General features: G+C 32.9%; 2 protein-coding genes across 2 annotated transcripts; both read left to right on the top strand.

The window, feature by feature from the left end:
- The first annotated feature begins 1772 nt into the window (after nucleotides 1-1772).
- Nucleotides 1773-7042, top strand: LOC110613737. The gene is made up of 7 exons (XM_021755011.2): nucleotides 1773-2538; nucleotides 3461-3768; nucleotides 4077-4811; nucleotides 4903-5031; nucleotides 5632-5835; nucleotides 6032-6232; nucleotides 6518-7042. Exons 1-7 carry the CDS (start codon nucleotides 2265-2267, stop codon nucleotides 6638-6640), a joined length of 1974 nt encoding a protein of 657 aa, XP_021610703.1. The 5' UTR covers nucleotides 1773-2264; the 3' UTR covers nucleotides 6641-7042.
- A 2945-nt stretch (nucleotides 7043-9987) lies between these two features.
- LOC110612671 lies at nucleotides 9988-16934 on the top strand. The gene is made up of 11 exons (XM_043955634.1): nucleotides 9988-9994; nucleotides 10064-10140; nucleotides 10212-10302; nucleotides 11566-11649; nucleotides 11727-12046; nucleotides 13013-13039; nucleotides 13859-13966; nucleotides 14304-15808; nucleotides 15938-16054; nucleotides 16580-16667; nucleotides 16806-16934. Exons 1-7 carry the CDS (start codon nucleotides 9988-9990, stop codon nucleotides 13871-13873), a joined length of 621 nt encoding a protein of 206 aa, XP_043811569.1. The 3' UTR covers nucleotides 13874-13966; nucleotides 14304-15808; nucleotides 15938-16054; nucleotides 16580-16667; nucleotides 16806-16934.
- Nucleotides 16935-17240: the final 306 nt, after the last annotated feature.

Below are 17240 nucleotides of genomic sequence, written 5' to 3'. Positions count from 1 at the left end.
AATTAATAACAAATCTCAAAAAGGAAATTAAAATTTGATACACTGACTCAATTTCAGTAATTATTTTCTCCAGAATATTCAAATATTATCATGGATGGTCAACTTAAAATACGATAATAATAAATTGAAATTTATATGAAAATAAACTTAACAATAATTTCATCAATATTTACGTATTATTTTTTTATTATTTATATATATATATAGTCTTTATGTGACCATGCCCCCGTTATTGAAGTATGAGTTGTTAGAATTTTGAACTTCTTGATATGTCAATATCTTGCAAGTAGCCAGCTAGGAGAATTATTTATGAAGTTTTGCATTTAAGGTACCTTGTTGATTTTGCTGAAGAATTAGAATTTGCAAAGTGTGGATGTAAAGCCAAGCCTAGTCACTGTCGGATTTAAACCAAGAATCAGATTAAAATCCAATCCGTTAAATTCAAGACCGGAATCAATAGAACTATTCTAGTTAAAATCGATTCGAAGTCAGAATGAAATCAGGCTGTGGGCAGTTCTAGGTTGGCTTTTAATTCAGCTGTTGAATTTCCATTTTCAACTTGCATAAAAATTGAAAAATAAAAGCTTGGAAAGTAACAAGGCAGGGACTAAATTGCAACATCAGCAACTTACCAGGTGAGCGAATACGTCTACTTTTTCACAGTTTTTTCCTTTATGTCACATTTTCATTTTCTCGGTCTTCCTTTTGTCTCTTACATCTTTTGGTTACTAAAGCTTCTTTTCTTTTTTGCTATTTCTCTCTTTTTTTCTTCCTTCTAACTGTGCTTTCATCCACAAACATAATAATGTAAATAAAATTACATAGGATTTAAAGAGAGATTAAAGAAGATGTTTAATGATTTTTTTTATTTGTTTTATTTTGAAGTAGTGATAATTATTTGTAAACATCTCTAAAATTTCATACTTTTTGAGATAAAATAATTTAGAGGATCTATCTTGCAAATAATAATTATTGAAAATTGCTAACAAATGAGTATGGAGCATCGATTGAATATGCAGTCTTCATTAACGGTTCAAAATCTTTATATCAAACATATTCTTAATTTTCATCTATATTTTAATTTTATAAAATATGAAATTAAAAGTACAATCTTAAAATAAAATGAAAATAAAAAAATTTATAGAAAACGACTTTTCAGAACATGGGGATGGTTAATTCTTGTAGTGGCCCCCTGTGACCATTGCAACGTCGGGGCAGAAACAGGGTGCAGACAGGGTGGGACCCGGCGGTGTGCAGAGTGGTAGATGTCGACGTGACCCGGGTTCGGTGGGGGATGGTTTTTAGATTTCTGGTCCCGACCACGATCTTCAAATTCTCCGTTTCTCCTCTCTCTATAACGGTCACATTCTCTCCCCTCTCTTTCTCTCTCAATAATTACTTTAATTTTTCTTTTTATTTATTTCTAAAAATTAGGTCTACTAAAATTTATCATAATATCCTTATTTTTTACATATAATTTAATTATTAAATTTATTAGAACAATTAATACCATCCTTCATAAGTTATTTTTTAAAAAATATTTTCGATATTGACTGTAATGGTCACTTTTTACTTATACTCCTTTAGAAAAAATATTTTCGGCTTGATAAAAAACTGAAACAAGGGCATTTCAGTCCACGCACAGTAAAGCTGCCAGATATGCACCAGACCGGAATCAGTACTACGACTTCCCACAACTTTTATTAAAAAAAAAAAAAATTAAACGATACGAACGACTATTTTTTTAATTATTATTAAAAAGAAAAAACCACAATAGCAAGGAGGAGAAGGAGAAGAAGAGAGAGAAGCGAGGACCGGAGAGATGAAAGAGAAATAGAGACGTAAAAAACAACACACAACAGATGCACATATGCACAAAAACACCTTAGCACAACGTCAGATGTTTCAAAAATAAGAAAAGAAACCGAAGAGAAGAAGAAAAGATCGAAACCTCTCCCTTTCTCTTTTGCTGCCATTGAAACCCTAGCGACACCATGGATCAATCAATATCTTTATGCTGCTTCCATTGATTCTCAATTTGTTCTTCTGCCTCGTCCTAAACGGAGAGATTGAATGGATCCAACTCTAATGGCCAGTAAACCGCCGCCTGATCAGAATCTTCTACGCCTTCAATCCTCCGATAGGGTTTCAAGTCGGATATAACGTTAAGAACCAAGAACGGATTAATTTAATTGTTTGTCTTTTGCTGTTTGATTGTTATTTTGTTTGAATTGGAGGGGCTGCGTGGATAGAACTCTACGCCAATGGCGCCGGCTAAAGGATGTGTGTTCTTGTTGGACAAAGTCAGAAGATGTGTACGCACGGTTATTTTCATGGTGGCGATGGTGGCGTCTCTGCTGGTGTCGTCTATGCCGGTGCTGGTGGCGATTGGGGATGTATTGGTGCCATGCGTGTTGGTTTCCAGTTTTACTTGTTTGAGTTGCTATAGATTTAAGGAGCATTTGCATAGATACGCCTTCAAGAGCTCCTTGACGGATATTCCTATTGTTTCCGTTGTCAGATCTCTTATCATAATCTGTACGTTTTTTTTTCTTTGAAATTCTTTTTTTTTTTTAAATTTTTGAAATTTATTTATTTTTTCTTAAAAGTATAGATTTGATATTGGCGCTTGGTTTTGCATGTTTCAATCGAAATTATGGATTTTTGTTCCTCATTTATTTTCGCTTGCACATTTAGATTTTTTCCCCCTTTAAATCCTGTATTTTTGAAGTTATCACGTTGAGAGTTAAGAGAAGAAATATTTTAAATTTCATTATTTGCTCATTTTTTGATCGTGACTTCGTTAGTGAAATTAGGAAGGAAAAAGAAAAGCTCGCAGTGCAGTAATCTAACCCTTTGCTGAATAACATCTTTTGTGCCTTATTTGTGCAATGTTATGTAATGATTATGTGAATGTGTACATATTTCTTTTACGCCATTTCCATGTTATTGAATTTTATGTCTAGTTGCAGACAACTTGAGGGGAAGGTTTCATTTTTGTGGGTTCTACATGGTGGTACAGAAGGAATCTTGACTTTAAGTTTCTTAATTTCTTAATACTTTCTGAATGGGTGGAATAATATGGTTTTAATGCTTTTTCAAAAGCTGATGGGTTTCTTCTTTTCTGGAGTTGCTAAGAAAATTTAAGTTAATGAACTGCGTTCATATGGAATGAAGTATGATAACAAGCACTTAGATTTGTCAAATGGAACATACTGAATGATGACAAGCACTTAAAATTGTCAAATGGAATATATTGATTTTCTATTCTAATTCTTTGTCCAGAAATTTTGCTATAGATTTTTATTAGTGATCATATTTTATGCATTTAGGAGAAATGGTTGAGCTGATATACCTTCCGTGCATGCGATTCTTTAAGTTTTATGTGATATGTTTATAGTAGCAGTAATGATCATTATTTGTCATCTCTTTTGTGATCTTTTGTTGTCCATGATCGCAGGTGTTTATTTGATGTGTGATGCCCCTGCTCTCTCATATGGTCCCTACCTTGGAACTGTGACCCTCTGTTCTGTTTTTTCAGTTCTTCTTCTTTCAGTTAAGGCTTGTGTTTTCACTGTGAATTCTCAAATTGAGGCTGAAGCTTCAACTTCCCTTGCAAGGCAAAAACTCCACTTGAAGAAATCATGGGGAATGCCTGTCTTGTTTCTTTCATCAGTGGTCTTTGCTCTTGGCCACACTGTGGTTGCGTACAGAACGAGTTGCAGAGCGAGGAGAAAACTTTTGTTTCACCGAGTTGATCCTGAAGCTGTAAGTTATACAGTAGTTTTTAGTTGACCTCTTTCATCTCTTTAATTTCCCTATGCAGCATCTTACCTTGTTTTTCCATGGAGTTTTGCTTATTTAGAACTAAAATATTTTCCAATTTTGTAGTTGTCAAAAGGAAATATGTGTTGTGTTTCCTTCTTAGTATTCTGATTGTAGACTAGATTTTCTTTTAGTTACAGTTAGGCTTTTTGGCCACATAATCTGAACTTCCTTTGGTTGGCGATAGCTTGCAATTAACTTCAACATCTAAAAAATTTGATTCCCTTACAGCTGTTGAATTGAAATTACAGGTGCTGTCTTGCAAAAATGTTTTCTCTGGTTACCAGAAGGTGCCACGGTCTCCCACTCCAACTGCAGGAAGAACCCCGAAAAGCGACAGTGAAATGAGGCGAAAGCCATTTGGAACTGTTCACAATGAAGGGGAACTCCCAATCAGATTACTTGCTGACATAGATAGCTTATTCATTACATGCCAAGGGCTTACTGTACACTACAAGCTCTGCTTGCCTAGCTCGCCCCCTCGCTCTTTATCTTCTACTGCTTTTCTTGAACCTTCTCCAAGCTGTAGCTCACCGAAGATGACAGTAGGACGGCTTAAGCTTGAGAGGCAGCCATTCAATGCACCATTGAATATCCAGCATAATCTGCATAGGAGTTACAGCAATCAATTTCCCAGTTCTTCCCTATATTCTCCACTATTAGATGTTTCTCCAACTTCTCCTGTACTTTCTGAAGAAATTCCTGTTTTAAATCTAGATGATTCTGTTGAGGAGAATGAAAATAGCAATATGAACTCTGAATCTCCTGAGCTAGATATGGAGGAAAGTGGCCAGTATGGTATTGTTTTAATTCATGGCTTTGGGGGAGGTGTCTTCTCATGGAGGCATGTAATGGGGGTTCTTGGTCGGCAGGTTGGTTGCACAGTTGCTGCTTTTGATCGGCCTGGTTGGGGATTAACTTCTCGGCCTCGCCGGAAGGATTGGGAAGATAAAGAATTGCCAAATCCTTATAAGCTTGAAACTCAGGTAATGCTCTATATTATACTGTAGTTCTATATGATGTTGTTATTTTATCTTTTTTTAACTTGAAGATTGTATGTTTTTAAATGTTTCTCAGGTTGACCTGCTTCTTGCTTTCTGTTCTGAGATGGGGTTTTCTTCAGTGGTGCTTGTTGGTCATGATGATGGAGGCTTGCTTGCTCTGATGGCTGCACAAAGGCTTCAAACATCTGTGAATTCTTACAATGTCAGTAAGATTTCTTGGTTTCTTTTCATATTATATATGTTTATATATAACAGAAGCTGAAAGTATGTTGTGTGGCTTAGATTTAATAACAAAAGTAGAAGATGGGAAGAAAGCGAGTTAAATAACAAAAGAATAGGGCGATATTTTCAGTCTTTTATGCTCTGCTTTATACTAGAAATAATGAATTAGATGATGCGTAGGAAGGCTGCTATGGCTGCCACTATTATTGCTTGGAGGATGGAGCCAATGACATTGGGTGCTGTTAACTTACTCTGTTGTATATGCACATGTTTTTGTGCTCTCTCTTTTATGCTGGTTTCTGATGCTTCCTCTGTCATTCTACAAGCATTACTTCTGAAATTTTTTTAATGATTGTAAGAATAATTACTGGCTTGTTGTCCTGCCACTAAAAAGAAATTCTAATTGTGCACGGTATAAATTTTATACATGTATTCTTGGATAGCTAGTCTGTTATGACTTTTTTCCATATACTTTCACATTTTAACTTAAATAAGACAGAAAGCACTTTGCAGGTTTTGCGTATCTTAACAAGGTGTGTAAACCTTTTTCTTGTTTCTCATATGTCTCTGCATCATTCAGGTTACAATAAAGGCACTGGTATTGCTAAATGTCAGCTTGTCAAGAGAAGTGGTTCCTGCTTTTGCTAGGATACTCTTGCGCACTTCACTTGGGAAGAAGCACCTGGTGCGTCCTCTTCTTCGAACAGAAATTGTTCAAGTGGTGAACAGGCGTGCATGGTATGACTCTACCAAACTAACAGCAGAGACTTTAAGTCTCTATAAGGTATTATGGCTCCTCTAGTGAGATACAGTTTTTTGCACTTGCAACCATCAGTAGACCTATTATTCACTGATCTGGCAGTTTTTTTCCAAGTGCAGTTGTGCATGATGCACAAGATTTGAATGATTTCTTTCTTGTGCTAGTGATATTCCAATATGTTGATATTAGTATTAACTTGGCTGTTCTCCTGTGCAATCAGGCTCCTCTATATGTAGAAGGATGGGATGAAGCACTCCATGAGATAGGTAAACTTTCATGTGAGACTGTCCTTTCACCACAGATTTATGCATCATTGCTGAAAGCGGTGGAAAATATGCCGGTGTTAGTCATTGCTGGAGCTGAAGATGCCCTTGTCCCTCTCAAGTCCTCTCAAGTTATGGCTTCAAAACTTGTAAATTCTGTAAGTTCCTCTCTTCTCTATTTCATGGCTTCATACATTGTTGGAGTCTTTAAGTTGGAACAGATCTGCATACATTCGCCAAGACTGTTGGCAGAAAATAACTTGCATTTGGAAAATATTTTTCTTAAAAGTTTTTCCAATGGAAAATTTTTTAAGATAAACAAAAAAAAATTTTGAAATTTTTTTTTCTTTTCCAGAAAATACCTTCCATGAGATTAGTAACTCTGGAAGAAGTTCTAAATGGAAGATATTACTTATTTGATTTTTTTTTTTTGGTACATGCAGAGACTGGTTGCCATATCTGGATGTGGCCATCTTCCACATGAGGAGTGCCCTAAGGCATTACTTGCGGCTATGTCGCCCTTCATAAGCAGACTATTGTTGAGATCAGATTTGGAAAACCAATAGGGTACCTCTCTTTTTAAGTTATCAATAGGTTTGTATCTGTTGTAGGGGTTTTTTTCGTCTTTTCCTTACCTCACCTTTCTTCCCTCGTTCTCTCTCTCTCTCTCTCTTTTTTCTTGTTTTTGTTTTCTTCCAAGCAAATTACCCTAGAGGGGGACAAATACCGTCTCTCCTAAGTGGTATTTTTGGTGTATCCTGATTCCATGGGGGGTTTTTATATAGGCTATCACATGTAGTTCTAATATGTTCTCCTTAAAATTTTCCTCGTGAAGATCCAAGTAATTGAAAGCTTATTTGAAAAGTTCATGCTGTTTCCCACTAAGGAGTGGGAAATGGTGCATATCTTGTACATTCTTCTGATTTGAATGCATGCATTCGAGAATGGTGTTTCAAAGTGTTTCGAAACTTTTCTAGTTGATGCTCTGTAATTATTGTTATTATTATTATTACTATTATTTGGGTTGTCTGTGTTATATATATAGAGAGAGAAAAAGGAATAAAGGTTGTAAAGCATGATCTCTGAGCTATGATAACAAATCATTGACAAATGATAGAAATAGAAATTGGTGTGTTACTGTGTTAAAGAGAATTCTTATGCTATTCATGTTTAAGCCTCTTTCAGGAAGAGAGGAACTAGAAATGCATGAAGCTAACCTCAATCATTTTGGTATGGAGTTTCCTTTTGGTAGCAAAAATAGCATCATTGTAGATAAATTGATTAGGAAAACAATAAATTCACTGTAATTAAGTTTTTTACGTAATTCTAAATTCAAATCGGACAAGGAGAAGAAAATTATTCACCATCACTTTTGTTTTTCCTTCTTATTTACTTTTTCCATTCTTTATTCCTCCCTTCTGCCTGAAAATGTTTTCCAAACACACTGATAGGTTATGATTAAGTTAATGGGGACTTCTGCTCATGTGACCAGTTCGCTGATGAAGCTGCAGGGGGCTGCGTCTTTTCTTTTAAAAAAAAAGAAAAAAGAAAAACAAAAGAAAATTCGTGTATATATATAAATAAATAAATAAAAAACAAAGAAGCACAATACACTGAGGATCAGCAAAAGCATGCAAGAGAGTGTGGTATGCACGCGGGAAAAGAGTTGAGATTATATTATTAGAGTAGCCCATCAGAAACATCCCATCCCTCTGTTATTTCGCCTGCTACATGGACAGTTTTTGCCAGCCATCTATCCACGTCAGTGCGGTGTTTGATTCACCGGTTCAAACCGGTTTTCTTTGGCATATTTATACATATATGATTTATCATAATAAAACGCATTTGCTGTTTCATTTTGTACAATATCGTACGTATAAAGAGGTATATTAGTGAAGTAACATTTTAAATGAAACAATATATTTTTAAATATAAGTATATTTATTAAAATATTGAAAATTTGCAATCAAATTTTAAAAATATGAAAAAACGTCTAATTAGGGACTAAATAAGATCTATTTAAATTTTTTTATCAAATAACACATTAAATTTTATATTTAAATCTAAATATATCATCGTTTAATGAAGTAGTTTTTAATAAATAAAATATAATTTTAATAAATATTAAAATTATTCACTATTTTTATTTTATTTTTGTATTTTGAAGTTTTATTTTAATTGAAAAATAATAAAAAATTTTAATATTCAAAACTATAAAATAAGTATGTATTATTAAATCTATAATATTTTATTAGGTCAATAGTTATTTAAATTTAAATAAAAATACAGAATTTTAGTTTAAAAAAATTAAATTGAACTCATTTATAGACAATTGTATTTCAAAAATAAAAAAGGTACTTCAGTCAAAAAATATTTCTTCTATTTTATAATAATTTTATTTTTATTGTTCATAATTTAAGAAAGTATTCTTAATGTAATTAAAGTAATAAATTTTCTTCCTTTTATAAGTTTATTTTCATTTTTGTTCACTCTAAATTATACATTATTTTCTAATAGTCTAATTTATTCATTAATTAACTATTCTTAATGTAATTAAAGTAATGAATTTTCTTCCTTTTATAAGTTTATTTTCATTTTTGTTCATTCTAAATTATACATTATTTTCTAATAATCTAATTTATTCATTAATTAACTGATGTGTTCTTATTTAATATATATTAAATAACTAAAATTTATGAGTTTTAAGAATAATTAAAAAATATGAGTTATTTAATCTATGACGAGCTATAAGAGCAAAGTGTATATTCTAAAATATATCAAATTTCACTTTCCTCAAAAGTAGATATTGTCATTCTAGAGATTAAAGAGTTATTCACGTTAATCTTATTTTTTTTATTTTTTTTATTTTTCGTGCAGTTAATACAGAATACATTATATTATTATTTTAATAAAAAACATATTTTATTATCAGAAATAATTTCTTATCCATTCAAATTCTCGCTAACTTATAATGTACTTCATGTATTTTTTATGTAGAGTTATTCAAACTATTATTAAATGTATTTTCCTAAATATAATATTTTATTTTTATAAAAAAATTAGAATAAAATAAATTATTATTATTATTATTAAGTAATTTTTAATGAAAAAAATTACTTAAAGTGTATACTAGGAAGAATAAAATAAACTAAAGTATTATAAACTATTGTTAAATACTTTTTTTGTTTATAAAAAATTAAAGTAAATTAATTTTATAAGGCAGATAAAGTAATAAAACTTTTTAATATATTACTCATTTACATTTTATCATTAAAATTAAATAACTCATTTTTATTTGCCTGCGGCTATTATAAGCTTAATTTCATGCATGAATAAATTTAACAAGTATTATATTAAATATTTATATTTAAAAATATTTATTATTTATCTAATTTAATTAATTTTATATCAATTTAATATAAATGCTTTATTTTATAATTGTTAAATATATTTTTATATAAGACAGAACTTACATTATATACACTATTAAATTATTTGCGTTTTAGTTATAAGAATATTAAATAAAAAATTTGTTTAAAAATTATCCTTTGACAATATTTAAAAACAATAATATTTTTAATATTTTTCTCTGAAATCTGACATATCAAACGGCCTTAAAGAACGCAAGAGAGTTTATTACACGCACCTAAAACCTGCGCGTCAACTTTGTTGAAAATAAATACTGCATTAGGGAAGGCACGCTCCCACGTCGCTGCGCAGACAGAAGGACTTGAAATAGTACGATGAGGCAAAACGCCAGCTAAACCATTTTTTGAGTTGAGGAGAGATATTACACACTCTGCGCATTTTAGCACAAGCTCTTGCATTTTCAGTAAATATAAATGCACCTTGCGATTTCTCGGGTTTCTTGCCCCGCAGTTAAGCTTCTTCGAACCTTCGTTTCGTTCCAGTAATGGCAAGTCTTTAAATACCCATTTGCGTCTGGCTGTCTCTTTTCCTATCGCTATACTCTTTATTTTCTGCGGTAGAGCTTGCGGTACCCGTTTGTGTTTGGCCTGTACCTGTTACTCTGTCAGTGGTTTTTGTTGGGTTCTTTAGAACTATGGTTATCGACGTTCCTTTTGATCAAATGGGTGTGATATACTTCTAATAAATGTCTGTGTTTGGGTGCCGTAGCCAATAATCTTTGTTCTTCTATTTTTGTTTTCTGAAACTTGCTTAGCTAAACGTGGTTCTCTCTACACGGCGTTTGGTGGTGTTCCTCTTGGTAAAATCCTCGCTCTATGCTTTACTGCTTTTTTATTACTCTCTTTTCAATTCTCTCCAGCTTTAATGGGTTCTCTGGACTGTTTCATATCAACTAACTGATACTTCGTTTGACGAAATTATTTTCAACAAAAACATGTTTTTTAGTATGTGGTTGCAATGTTGTAAAAATAACGGTAGAAAATGCGATAAATATTCTTCAAGAAAATATTTTCTGCGAAATGAAGACTGAGCTTATGTTTAATTTTATCATGATTTATGAGAAGCCTTTCTGATTTGGTATATATTTTACTTATTTAATGATTATCTTAGATTTGGTATAAATTATTATTATTTTTTGAACATAATGCTTCATTTGAATTAAACTTGAGATTGAGAAGTACGCACAAATGAAAAATTACTCATGAAACTAAACCCAAAGACAAGTTGTGACAAATTGTGCGATACAAATCAAGAACTTGAACTAAAATAAAGGAGGGAATGGTATGTGATGCATTCATAAAAATGTTGATTTCATCTTCCAACCCTTTTTTTTTTGGTGGAGGAAGGAGATCTTCACCTTAGATCAACAAGCTCTTCTGGTAGATTAAAAGAGGCTTTTAATGACTATTTAAAGAATTTGAAGTTAGCATCATCTCTCAATACATTGAGAATTCCACATCGGAAACATATAAAAACAGAAACATATAAAAACGTAAAGGTGAATATAAGTAATTGGATCGTAATATTAAATTGGCTAGTCATTTTGATATAGAAAGCAACTCAATCATTAATATAAAACCATATAAAATGAATTAATGTTTAATATCTTGATAGACTCTCCAAATTTAACCTTGTATCAGAGTGTTGAGAGTGTTGTGGGTTAGGCTGTACAATTAAGCCCGTGTTGGGTTATTAAAAAATTAATTGTTCGAGTGCTAATCATTTGGTTGCACTTGAGGGTGGAGTATTGAGAATTCCACATCCGAAACATTATAAGAATGTAAAGGTGAATATAAGTAATTGGATTGTAATATCAAATTGACTAGTCATTTTGATATACAAAGCAATTCAATCATTTATATAAACCTATATAAAATGATTTAATATTTAATATCTTGACACTCTCTCCAAATTTGACACAATAACAATAGTAAAATGTTTCAACTTTAGAATTTATTGTTATATTTATTTACTTAATGTGGAACCACATGGTCATTCTAAAGCTAAACATATATTCTTTTCTATTTCTTTTATAATTTAAATGTTCTTTTACATTATGCAGTGGAACATTTTTTCAATAGATTGAAAGATCAATATGCCATTCCTCCCATTTTCAAGTCCTGCAGCAGTACCCTAGTGGTTAAAGGTGATATTTGAAAATTCCTTCATTTGTTATACTTTGAAGTTTATGTAGGCAAAACTAGCTTCATCCATTGTCTGCAGAATCTGAAAAGGCTGTGGCTGGTTTGGGCAGGCAAGAACACATTTCAAATTATAATGCCATTTTGGGGCGCAAAACTTCAAAAATTGACATTGATGATGTCGGTAGCAGTAAAGATCAATCTAGCCAAGTTGATGACAAATCTAAGAAAGTGAGGTCTTCTGCACACTCTTCTACGCTTGATGCATCAAATGCCCAACTTCACAGGAAGAGAAAATTACTTCAAGAGAAGGAAGATGCTGTTGCTAAGGAAGCAGGTCCTCAAGCTGCGCTAGATAGGGTTGTCAAAACTGCAACCCGGATTGCTTCAAGACCAGTTGTTGTAAGTTTTAGCTGGATGATGAATAAGCTCGGTGTTCCCCCCCTCCCCCAACAAATTAATACCAAAATGGCTGTCATACTTTATGATAAGCATTTTGGTTTATTGGTGTTTCATATTTTTCATGAGGTTACTTGTTTGTCTAATTTAAGTGTGGCCAAATGCATATTTGTGCCTTGAACTTTACCAAAAGAGTCTTTATGGTAACCATGATAATCCTAAATTATTCAAAATTGTAATAAAAGATAGCCTTGCAATCTAGTATAAGACAATGTGAAATACAAACACGTCAACATGTATCTATAAGCCCCAAATTGCTGCCCAAATTCATTATTGAAGTCAATAACTTAACAATGATAATCATACACAATGTACAAATTCTGAAATTATAACTTACCCTATATTTTCTACTCTTGAAAGAATCTTCTCACTGGATTTAAATTGGTCTGGAAAAAGCTTTAGAAGATTTATGCTACCTGCTGATTAGGATAACAAAGTCATTTGAATTCCACTTTTAAATAGTTTAGATGTGTCATGAGACGTTTTTAAAGTGTATAGTGCCACTAGACTTTCTTGGTGAAGTTTAGTGGTTCAAGCATATATTCTATCTTTAAGTATTGTGAACTATTTTTTGTTACAGGTAGATGAAAATGTAATTCTGAATATGCAACAATTTACCAATAGGACCAATATTGATAATCATCTTTTGATGGGAAATGAGGAAATTGAAGTTCGTAACCTTCGATGTAGGCTGAACATATGCTGATTAACTCTGAGAATTTTGTTGTCCTTGTTTAATTTTAATAGTTCATTTTGGATTCTTAATTTCAATTTTGCATTCTTGGGAAGCAGAATTTTGTGTTCACAATTTGGCACTCACATAAACTTGTAACTTGTGATATTTAAATTTCATCGATGGATTTATGTATTAATCAAAAGTAATTTATTTATTTAATTTTGCATTTGCAGGATAAAAGAAAATGGTTCAAGAAGCAGGTAAGTTGTTTCTCCTGTCTCCATTCACTTTCTTTTGAGTTTTCATTGCTCTCTTAATCTTTTAGCATCTTTTTGCATATTTTTTAAACCTTCATCATAGACAAAATAAATCTATTAGGTGTAAAATATGTAAGTTGTAACAATTCCTTGCATAATTGTTGATAATGCATGGAAGTTTTTCCCATAGTTGTCTGGATGTCCCACATGATTGAATTTTTTCTGATTTTTTATTGCGTAGTGGAGAACTATTTTTATTTGAACAGATCATACAGGGTGAGAGTTGTGAGACTAATTTTTAAATCTTCCCAGAAGTTAGTGCTATTTGCTTTGATGGTCTTAGTTACGTGTATTTTGAAGGCTCCATTATTAGTTTACGAGAACATCTCTGTTTCAGTTTTCATCTAAATTATGTGCAAATCAGACTTAATTTCTACCTCTATACGAGGTATGAAATTCCACAAGAATGACAACATTGCCTTTCTCAGAGTTCTTTGTTGAGCAATATAAGCAAGCTTGGTTAACAAGAATAAATTCATCCAGTGATGTGCAGCTCTGAAGCAATGATTGTTGTTCTAGAAATGTGGAACTTTGATTTCATTGGGACTAGGACATGTTACATTGATTATTATATAACATAAGGGTAATGATGTTAAATCAATATATTAAGACTCTAATATATCATATCTAATTTGTTTTTATATTTGACCCTATATCAACTCTTTTCAGTATCTTTAGTGCTAGAAATTCTAAGTTCAACTTGCTTAATATTATTATGCATATATCTGTAAAATGATAAGTTATGGCTTGTTCAAACCTCAGATATCCTGTCTTTAGTCTTGGGTAGAAAAGTTGCAGACAGCTGAAAAGGCAGGCACCTTGGTTTTGCTTGAAAATTTAGATCCATCCTTTACATCGTCAGAAGTAGAGGTATCATTTCTGTAGATTCTGTGCCATTCATCATCTAGATGTTGCCATCATTGCTAATACATTGGGCTTCAACTTAAACAACTTTTTTTTTCTTGAATTGCCAACTTAAACTACTTGAGTGCTAAAAGCATGCCTACTATTTGATTTAGAATTATCTTCTTATGTAGTTAAAAATGATTATGATGTGCATATTATCCCCCTTCAAATTATATTTGCCACTCTGGCCAACTATGCTTTGAAATGACTGTGATTTCTGACTTTGAAGGTGAAGTGGAAGTTGGGGAAAAATAGGTTCCTCCTGTCATACAGTCTTGATTGTGTTTCTTGTCTGCTTCAGGATCTGGTTTGGCATGCGCTTAACCAAAGGATTGATGCAAAGGTGAGACAAAACAGTACTTTTTCGAGCCCATACTATGGTAATCATATTCATCTGATAATCAAGTGTTAGAGATAAAGCTCAACATCTTAGGTCTTCTTACAAAACCTGGATTTTGAGATTGGGCTTGAGTTTCTAATATGGTTCAGAGGAAACTATATTCCCCTGATTCTGCACTTTCTCGCATTGCCCTCATGTCCACCACATGTTTGCCTGTTCTTGCAAGTTTTTATTTTCCGTGACTTTCTACTGTTCTGTCACATGATATATTTATTCACTCTTGTATGTGCTAATTTCCTTGTTCCACATGTCTGGCCTAGCACGTATCAAGAGGTGGATCTAGAAATAAACATCAACGTGTTAGGCCTTCTAACTTTAAAATATAGGCTTTTATGTTGGGCTTTGGGTTTCTAATAACATGCATTATCAGGTGGTGATATTTGATTATGTGCTGTTAGTTAAAAATTAATAAGCAACATGACCAACATTTTCATGTGATAACAGGTAAATTTTTGGTTATATTTGAGTCAAAAGTTGCAGCTGAATCTGCAATATCCAGGTTGCAAAAGAGATGCCTAGTGTTGGCAGATGGGAGTTACTTCATTCTTTTGGTTTCTTCATGTTCCTTCTGTTACAAATAAATAATTAGCAAGAAACTAAATCAATTGAATTCTTACAAAATCATGTATGTTTTTTCTCAAATGGTCTTTTTTTAAGTTAAAACGAAATTAAATACTTACATTCCGAACTCCATGAGAATTAACAATACAAGAAATCAATTGAATGAACTCTTGCAAATTTCTTAATTTCCAGATGAGGCGATTTTGTCTCAAATTCCCCTTTTTGGCAAATGGTGGTTTCTTCAAATTCTTCTTTGAAGTGAACTCAATATCCTCTGAATAATTCATATATGCCTCACTTCGACCCTCTTTTAAGCAAGAGGGATTTTATCTTTTAGAAAGTGGAATGGTATTTAATAGGTTAAAATCAGACACCACTAACAGAGTATTTTCTCGGTTGAATTCTTCCCAGTTCATCTGATTTTGAAGTGAGAAATTTTTTTTTTCTGTTTCAGAATACCATGTGTATGACTGATACCATCTGATTTTGAAATAATCATCAGACACCTCTATGTTGGAGTCTGTGTCTTTGTTGCTGAAGTTCACACCCCTTGTTTCCTTGTACTCATTGATCAAGTCCTTATTTGTTGAAATCTGTCGGAACAAAATCAACTCAATCCTCTTTAATAACACAATGATAATACATTCTTGCTAATTTGTTTTTCTTCAATGATACAGTTTTCTGATGATTAGCATATCAAGTGTGCTGTCTGCGATGTACTTTTTTGCTCTATTTGCAGATCTGTTGTTTGCAGGAGGGTTTCTTTAAGGGATCCTGGTAAACCTGCCAGCTTCATTGGCCATATATCTGATCCCAGATTCAGGCTAAGGCAATCTGAAGGAATGGTAACAAACAGGACTAAGCAGTTGTTCTTGCTTCCTTAAGCTGCTATTAACATGTTGCTTTTTTTTCAAAAGTACTGTTATAAAAGTATTGTTAATAAGTCTCCCCCACCTTTTTCTCTCACTATTAAGCGAAAAGCAGTGTCCACATCACACTTCTCCCAACTGAATACCGCTGAATATGATATGGCAATGGAGTGGCGCGTGCTGCAAGAGAAGTCTGATATGTGGTGGAAGAAATTGCACGAGGTATTTTACAATGCCCAAACTTCATCCGTTCTTACATTTATACACATGCTTCAGTGCGTGCTTGTGGGTGCATATCTTAGAGACTACCTTCTCTTAAAGGCCTGTAGAGCATTTTATTGGACACTTGCCTTTCATCAAGTTTTCTCTTCTTTGGTGGTTGGAATTTTTTCATATTTTTCATAAGGGGAATGGGAAGAAGGGGAAACTCTAGTGCAAAACTTGAATGATCACCATTTGCCGGTAACTTCAAGCCGCCATAACTCAATTTTGGGGTTGCATGGCATGCTCGATTGGACATTACAAATATTGATCCTGTTGTTTTTCAATTAAATAATTTGCGGGAATTGCATTAAAAATATACGTCCTTGAGTTACAAGAGTTGATCCTTGATGTGTTGGAAAACTGTGCCTCTTTTTAACTCTATGTAGATGTTATATCTAGTTTTCCCTCCCTGCTTTTTCTTTCTACGTGTTCTGGTGAAGATTAATTTTGAATTTTTCTTTCTCGCCATTTATTTCTTTGCAGCAGCAAGCAGAGGAAATAGGAGGCATCCAGAAGCAGCTAAAGATGAAGCATCATAACTGGTGAAGTTACTGAAACATCTCATGTTCTGGTAAGCAAATATCAGGATTATCAATAAAAAGAAAAGAGAACATGATCTTATGCATTTCTCATTTCACTGCCTCCTCTTTGCTTTAGCAGCATTGATATTTCATTTTTGCAGAACTGAAATACGATATCCTTTTTTCAGTGAACTGTGCTCTTTTGTTTGTGAAAACGTGGAGGGGCATACAAGGACAAATTAATAGTATGAGAAAGTGTACATATTATGAACTTAAAGGACAAATTAACTTTTAGTGCAAGTTGTTTCTTGGGTACCTCTACTGCTTGAAAAGAAATTTACATCTTGCTTTATAGTGAAATTTCTTGTCCTTTTTCTTACTTAGACAATCCACTATTTCTCGTATGCCTGGTCTGCATGGGCTAATTTCATCTAACGTCACTAGCGTATCAAATATGATAATGGGTTACAATTGCAAAGTCAGGTGGCCTTAGAATTTAGCTAAGCATTACTTGTAATTTTCAGCTGATGTAGGTATTAAATCTCATGTAAAAACTGATCTCTTTAAAAAGAGGGTCACTGTTGAGAGTGGTGAAGGTCTGAGTAAGCTAATTCAAGCGTTCC

This window comes from Manihot esculenta, chromosome 4, assembly GCF_001659605.2.
Source record: "Manihot esculenta cultivar AM560-2 chromosome 4, M.esculenta_v8, whole genome shotgun sequence".
In the NCBI taxonomy this organism is placed as follows: domain Eukaryota; kingdom Viridiplantae; phylum Streptophyta; class Magnoliopsida; order Malpighiales; family Euphorbiaceae; genus Manihot; species Manihot esculenta.
This window is presented reverse-complemented; position numbering and strand designations above follow the sequence as displayed.

Bases quoted from the DNA above. Each gene is read 5' to 3' on its own strand.
- LOC110613737 (XM_021755011.2), top strand. From the start codon at position 2,265: ATGGCGCCGGCTAAAGGATGTGTGTTCTTGTTGGACAAAGTCAGAAGA. The intron at 2,539-3,460 runs GTACGTTTTTTT...CCATGATCGCAG, and splicing joins CAGATCTCTTATCATAATCT to GTGTTTATTTGATGTGTGAT. The intron at 6,233-6,517 runs GTAAGTTCCTCT...TGGTACATGCAG, and splicing joins CTTCAAAACTTGTAAATTCT to AGACTGGTTGCCATATCTGG.
- LOC110612671 (XM_043955634.1), top strand. The intron at 10,303-11,565 runs GTAAAATCCTCG...TACATTATGCAG, and splicing joins GTTTGGTGGTGTTCCTCTTG to TGGAACATTTTTTCAATAGA. The intron at 12,047-13,012 runs GTAAGTTTTAGC...TTGCATTTGCAG, and splicing joins TTGCTTCAAGACCAGTTGTT to GATAAAAGAAAATGGTTCAA.